The sequence below is a fragment of the Sander vitreus genome, chromosome 11 (assembly GCF_031162955.1).
Source record: "Sander vitreus isolate 19-12246 chromosome 11, sanVit1, whole genome shotgun sequence".
Classification (NCBI taxonomy): domain Eukaryota; kingdom Metazoa; phylum Chordata; class Actinopteri; order Perciformes; family Percidae; genus Sander; species Sander vitreus.
In genome coordinates this window covers 24,684,536-24,691,529 of record NC_135865.1, presented here as the reverse complement: position 1 = coordinate 24,691,529, position 6,994 = coordinate 24,684,536, and the positions used below count along the sequence as shown (strand labels likewise).

General features: G+C 39.6%; 1 protein-coding gene across 1 annotated transcript; it reads left to right on the top strand.

Moving 5' to 3' along the window:
* The first annotated feature begins 1,289 nt into the window (after positions 1 to 1,289).
* On the top strand, positions 1,290 to 6,221 carry gjb8 (gap junction protein beta 8). The gene is made up of 2 exons (XM_078262490.1): positions 1,290 to 1,465; positions 2,537 to 6,221. The coding sequence occupies exon 2, from the start codon at positions 2,570 to 2,572 to the stop codon at positions 3,374 to 3,376; it is 807 nt and encodes a 268-aa protein (XP_078118616.1). The 5' UTR covers positions 1,290 to 1,465; positions 2,537 to 2,569; the 3' UTR covers positions 3,377 to 6,221.
* The last annotated feature ends 773 nt before the right edge of the window (positions 6,222 to 6,994 follow it).

The following is a 6,994-nucleotide window of genomic DNA, read 5'->3' as shown; positions in this document are numbered from 1 at the left end:
TCAGGCCAGAGTGACCATCACATGATCGTACTGTGTGAACTTCATCATCGAATGTGCACTATACAAAAATATAAACATGAATATATGTCCTATACAGTACATATAAATTATAGGTTTGATAAAATGTGTTGTCTATATATGTGCACATATTCTAAATATTTTGTGCTTCTCCAAAAAGTGCACGGACCGGGTTAATGCCTGAAGGGGTGTCCATTGTCAGGACTTAATGGATGACAGGGAGGCCCGAAGCGTCCGAACCGTGTTGGAAATAACATATTCAGATTTTATTTTATTTTTGCGCATTAATTTAGAATGTTAAACAGTCAGTTTCACCGTAACGCCTTTAGTAGGTGTCCTATATCACTTTTTAATGAACACCCTGCAGCCAATCAGAATTATATATTCACCCAGACCAGGGGTCAGCAACCTTTATTATCAAAACAGCCATTTTTGGCAAAAACATTTGTTTTAAATCTGTCTGGAGCCGCAAAACATATTTGAGCCTTATAATGAAGGTAACAGTCTATTAAGTCTAAATTAGCCTATCAACAAATCATCATTGCTAATAATTTTAAATGAGCGTTAATTAATTATGGTGATGTATGATTTGTATGACCCTTTTTATTTGACGGTTATGTAAATTGATAATGTAAGAATCACTTTAGGTCTTCAACAATGATGAATGAAAATTAAAATGTATTTTTATTTATTTCCATATAATTTGTTGTAAAAGCTATAGGGAGCCAGTGGAGAGGGGCTCTGGAGCTGCAGGTTCCAGACCCCTGACATAGACCATGGTATAATATAATATATATGACTCTGAAATGGGCCATTCTACTAATGAGTACTTTTACTCTTGGTACTTTAAGGATATTTTGATGCCAATACTTTTGTACTGCTAATTAAGTGAAATTTTGAACATTTTACTTTTCCTTGTAAAAGAGTATATCCTGTGGATGCTGCTACTTTTACTCATAAAAGATCTGAGTACTTCTTCCACCACTGACTGTACCTACATTTAAAAACTGTAGCTCTTATGCTCCACCACTGCGGTTTAACCCAATGAGATGTTTAATTTTTTTCTTATGAATATTCATACAATTTAAAACGTATATCTGCTGTTTATGAAACTGTCATGTCATCATGCACAACACAAAAAGAGAAAGTAGGCCTTGATGTCTCTTGGGTGTCTGGCTGGCCGCACCCCTCCCCTCCCTTCCCCTCCCCTCCCCTCCCTTCCCCTCCCTGTCTACAGGAGGGATGATGAAAACCCTCTGAAGACTCAGGTGCGTCTCACACTCAGCTTGAAGACGGGGCGAGACAAACGTCCCCAAACGAGCTAAACGCTGATTCTGTTGGAGCGCGAGGAACAACTTTTTTAGCATCCCAAAATAATTAAGGATTAATTGATTTTCTCTTTATGGAAACTTATTGATTGATTTTTGTATAACCCCCAAAGCGACAGGTGAGTTATTGGTTTAAGTTTGTGAACTCGTTGCACTTTGCCCTTATTTCTTTTTTTTTAATTCTTAAATAAACGGATGATGAAAACAACAACAATATGCTACTACTTATAATATTAATAATAATAACATAAGTTATAATGTCGGTCCTTAGCCGATATAGCGTTATGTAGGCCTATATCTGATTCGCAAATAATGGGCGTATGTTACACTTTTCTTTCTAAAGACTGTATTGTAGGCTACATTTATTGAAAGTAAAATCCCATTCATTGTGCGCAAATTGGCTTTTAATAATCAAACGCGGAGAGTAGGCCTACTGCTCTTATTTCTCTATTTTCTTTTATATCATCAGGGAGTGCAATCGTTATTTCATTGTGTTGTCTTGCACATCAGTATGACAATAAGAAAAGATTAGAAGACAATATCGTTCAAGATAAGGAAAAGAGACAGGGTTAATGGAAACCAAAGACGCTGGCCCTCCTCTTTTGCGATTTAATCCTGGCCAAGACACCATCTCACCTTCATTTCTTACCACTACTTTAGCAATTTCACCTCTGTACTTTAAAATAAATCACTGCCATGAAGTACAAACAGGTAAAAGAAAAAAAAAGAAAAAAGTAAAGCTCCTTTGAAAGTAGGCTACATCACAATTTCATACTATTTAAAGTAATACTCGTGTTCATAATGAACAAATAATATTAGCAGTGGTGATACAGAGTAGAATATGTTGACGTCTCTGTGGGGTATAACAGGGACAGTAGTGACATTCCCCTGCACTTTCTGACTTGGGTGCAAAATGTGCTCTATAAAATGACAAATGATACATTTTCCATGTTGCCCGTATCATTATCTGGCTGCTATAAAATGAACGCACTGGGCTTATAGGCTTAATAAAGTTTGTCACACTGACCTTTTTGACTGTAGGGCCGCATCTATCTATCAGCTGTAGCCCAAAAACAAGTCTACCTTCAGACAGTTAGAGGTTCTGTGAGAAATGCTCAGATGTTCTTTATCAGCACAAGGAATTTTAGGTTTTCTAGGCTGTTAACCTGCTGAATTCCTTCCTTCTACAGGTTGTCTGAGCTTCTAGAGTCCTCTTCGCCACGATGAGTTGGGCTGCGCTCTATACTCAGCTGGGCGGCGTCAACAAACACTCCACTAGTCTAGGAAAGATTTGGCTTTCCGTCCTTTTCATCTTCCGTATCACTATACTGGTTCTGGCCGCTGAGAGCGTCTGGGGGGACGAGCAGTCAGACTTCACATGCAACACGCAGCAGCCTGGCTGCAAAAACGTCTGCTATGACCACTTCTTTCCCGTGTCGCACATCCGCTTGTGGTGCCTGCAGCTAATCTTTGTGTCCACACCGGCCCTGCTGGTGGCCATGCACGTCGCCTACAGGAATCGTGGGGATAAGAGGGTCATGCTGGCCTCCAACGGCAACGAGAAGATGACGGAGAATGACCTGAAGACACTGAAGAGGAGGCGTCTGCCAATCACAGGCCCACTGTGGTGGACCTACACCTGCAGCTTGTTCTTCCGCCTCATCTTTGAAGGTGGCTTCATGTATGCACTGTACTTTGTCTACGACGGCTTTCAGATGCCTCGGCTGGTGAAGTGCGAGCAGTGGCCTTGCCCCAACAAGGTGGACTGCTTCATCTCCAGGCCAACAGAGAAGACCATCTTCACCATATTCATGGTGTCCTCATCGGCCATCTGCATGGTGCTGAACGTGGCCGAGCTGTGCTACCTCATCGCCAAGGCGCTCATTAGGTGCTCTGCCAGGTCAAACAAGAGGAACCGCTCTTACAGCCACGCAGACAGCGTGACAAGGGATAATGCCCATCTGCAGAACAAGAAGAACGAGATGCTGTTGTCTTCCACCACAGATTCGACCGGCAACAAGATGTGTTGAAGGACAGCCACCAGTTGTCGGGTGTTCCTAGAGAAGAAGGAAAAGCATTTCATGTAAATCCGACCACCTATAATGGTCACAGTTGCAGATTTTGGCTGTAGGCTATCATATGCATATTTGCTCTATATTTTCCTACATGTGGCCTCAAATCTGCCCCTAAAGGCAGTCAGATGTTTTTTGCCTGGTCAACGCATTCTCATGAACAGGTTTGTATGATATCCTATGAAATTGACAAGTTAAGTTCAGCGGTCTTTCCAGTTAAATTTAGCCGAAAAAGGGTTACTGTCAGCTGGGTACCAGTCACCATAGTGCTAGTCTTTTCAACATTTTGAAAAGACCAGCACAACAGCAGTTTCGACGTTGCAGTTGAGTTTAGCCGACAAAAGTTGATCATCATGCAACGTCAACGGTTACGTTTAGGCACCACAACAACTAGTTAAAATTAGAAAAATGGTGGTTTGGATTAAAACACCGGCCCCTTAATTAGTACTCCTGGTGCATGACAAGCTTTCCTGGGTGAAAGTCTTGTGTTTTCCCCGGGACACGAACTCCACTCCCCCGCTTGAAAGCGCTGCGTTTTTTTGTGTTTTACAGTGCATTACTTTTCGCAGCTATATGTAGGCCTACAAATGGTTCATGAGAACAGCCTGTCCTTGTACAAAAACAAAATCTAAAGTAGGCTATGGATCATTTTACATCTGGTAGAATTCCCACCAGTGAGTGTTACTTAAAGAGTATGTTTCAGGTAGCGTTTTTCATACAAAATAGTGTTTTTGTATCTGTGGATCATCCATATTATCACAAGTGTTACCTTACTTTTCACACAGTGGATGGTCAATAGCGTTAGATGGAGGGTTTTCATTTTTTTGTTCACAGTTTGAGGTTGCTTGAACGCTTTGAACCAGAGAAGAATGAGTCTACACTGACATCTAGTGGGTTTAAGTGGAACCTCTATGAGCACAGACACCTTCCTCTTAGCCTGAAGGATTTGTTTGGTGTTGAAGAAGAGAAAGGAGAACGAATTAAATCATGAAAAGTGAAGCAAAAAAAGTGCCTTTGTCATTACGTTTCTTAGTGACTACTTTACAAGAGCTGAGATTTGACTTTAAATGTGGTTGATTTTAAATGTGTTTTACAGTTATTGATAAAAGCAGATGAGTTTTTATGATCCTGCTGTGTTGAATCAAGTGACTGTAGCATGAAGTTAAGTTTAAAAATCCATAGTTGACTAGCTTTCTATAAATGATGCTAGAGTTTTTACATGTTTGTGTTTATATTTACTGAGAAGTGTGTTGCACAAGAGTATGCTGATAGACTTTAATATAACATAATGAAATCTTACCTACCACACCACAGTGGTTTAGAAGATCTGATGCTCTTTGCTGTTCAATCAAATCACAATGTATTTTGTCTTTTACTTGAACTGAAAGTATTTGAAGTGTTGGGAATGTGGCAAAAATATGTATGTTTGGAGTGTCAAATGTGTTTTAAGCAATATGTTTTTATTCTGTAGTCAGCAAGTGCTAGAAACTTCCCCAACTAATCCTATTGCTTAATTAAACTGGTTCTCAAAGTCTAAAAAAAGAGGCAGAAAAATATGACTTTGTGGAAATATTAATTCAGAAATACTGAGTAGTGTTGAAACTTACAGAACATTATTTTTGATTCTAGTCAAGATGCTTGACTAGAAAAATACCAAATCTGTCAGACTTTTAGTGATTTCTAGATATGAATCAATGAATATTTGACTCAATGTGTTTGCATTTTGTAACATTTGTTTTTGCCCCCCTGGAGACGTTTTTACCCTACAAGAGTTTATTTCAAAAAGCAGGATTGTTAAGTTAGACAGACAACTAAAAAACGTGTTATGGGTTTGCTTCTGAAGGACCTTGGTTATTATCATCAGCCGATTCCTAAACATTCAAGTTACGTCAATGCTCTTAATCATATTGTTCCTGCTGTTTGAAACATCGTCCAGAAGTTATCCTGTTCAGCCCAGACCTGTTATGTTATTTGGACTTGTGTTGTTGTTGCAGTGTGTACTGACCCCAGCTGGCTGTATCAGCTTTCAGCATGTGCCTTATTTTAGCCACCACACTAATCACTGCTCGCCCTCTTAACGTTAGGAACTACTGGCCGATCTCAATTTGAAAATGTCTTTGTCCTCCCTCCCATCCAGGAATAACTGAGTTGGATTAGTTACATCTGTGTTGTTAAAAATAATAAATCTGCTTCTGTGAATTGAGTGATTAGGAGAGATTGAAAAAGGGTATGTGAGGCAATTTAGACAGTAAACTCTAAAAAGAAAGTCTTGAAGTCACATACATTTACATTATATAACTGATGCAGTTCTGTGGAGTTACAGCATGAAGTGAGCTGACATTTTTTAAGTGGGCTACAATATTGTTGACCAAAGATCCAAAGTCATGCATCTTCGCAGACAAATCTGTATGCAGATTTAAGAACAATATTTGTGACTGTTTTGTATATCTGCTCTGCATTGACCTTTGACCTCTTGCTTTCTGTAACAGCCAAATGACATTTTGATGCAACATTTGTCATAGCAACTATGTGTTTTTAAGGGACGAGCCTGATCATTCCAGTCCCAAGATTTTTAAAACATTTTTCTATTCAGATTTCTTCCACAATCTAGTTTTAGTAGGATGCTTTCAACAGCAAACAACGTACTAATGAACAAACAGCTTTCTGAGCAAGAAATGAAGATATTCAATTTGTTGTACTTATGTTTTGTACCTGAGATGTTTTTATCACACCCGCACTTTGATCCTTGAAGTCTTTTTGCTTTGTGAGACCTTTTTTTTTTCATAAATCAGTAAAAACAAAAGTGTGTGGTTCTTTGTTTTCTGTAGACACAGTATGTCTGTTAGTGTTTCACACTCATTGCCTCATATAATGCCATGCCTTCCTGCAGCTACCCATTTGGGGGGGGAGGCAGGTGGGTTTTTTTTCTGGGTGATGCCCTAAAATATTAGTCTGCTTAGAGAATATGTATTATGCTCACTTTGTCTTTTTTTTCTCACAAAGATCAGCATATATCAGGCTTTCATGACTCTCTCAATGTAAGGTTTTATTTGGACAGAGAGTTCAGTGTGTCTATAGGGTCAGCCTGAGTTTAATAGTGACCCTATATGTTATTTCTTTATTCTTTATTTCGGAACCAGGGGGATCCATATCATATTCACCTATGACCAATCAATGGCGCTTTTTCTCTTAAATTATAGTAGCTATTACTATTAAATTAAATTGACTATTGCTGGAGTTTAAGGGGATTGGGGCAGACTTTTGGGATGGTTTCGTGGTTTTCACGGGATACTTTGGAGAAGTTCAGCGCATGTACAGGTTTTGGATAAGTAAGAAAAGGTTTTGGGGCACATTTTCGGCAATACAACTTTTGCGCACATTTCTGACAGGTTTTGGGGAGGTTGGCAGGGGCGTGGTGTGACACCGGACAGGCTGATGACTCTGTGGATTCACTCATGCATGGTCACACAATGTGACAGTCCAGACATGGCTGGAAACGGGAGACAGCTCCGTTTAACCGAGCCCCATCTCCGACTCCAAGCCGCCTCCAACTAACAACAACAAAAGGAAAACTTT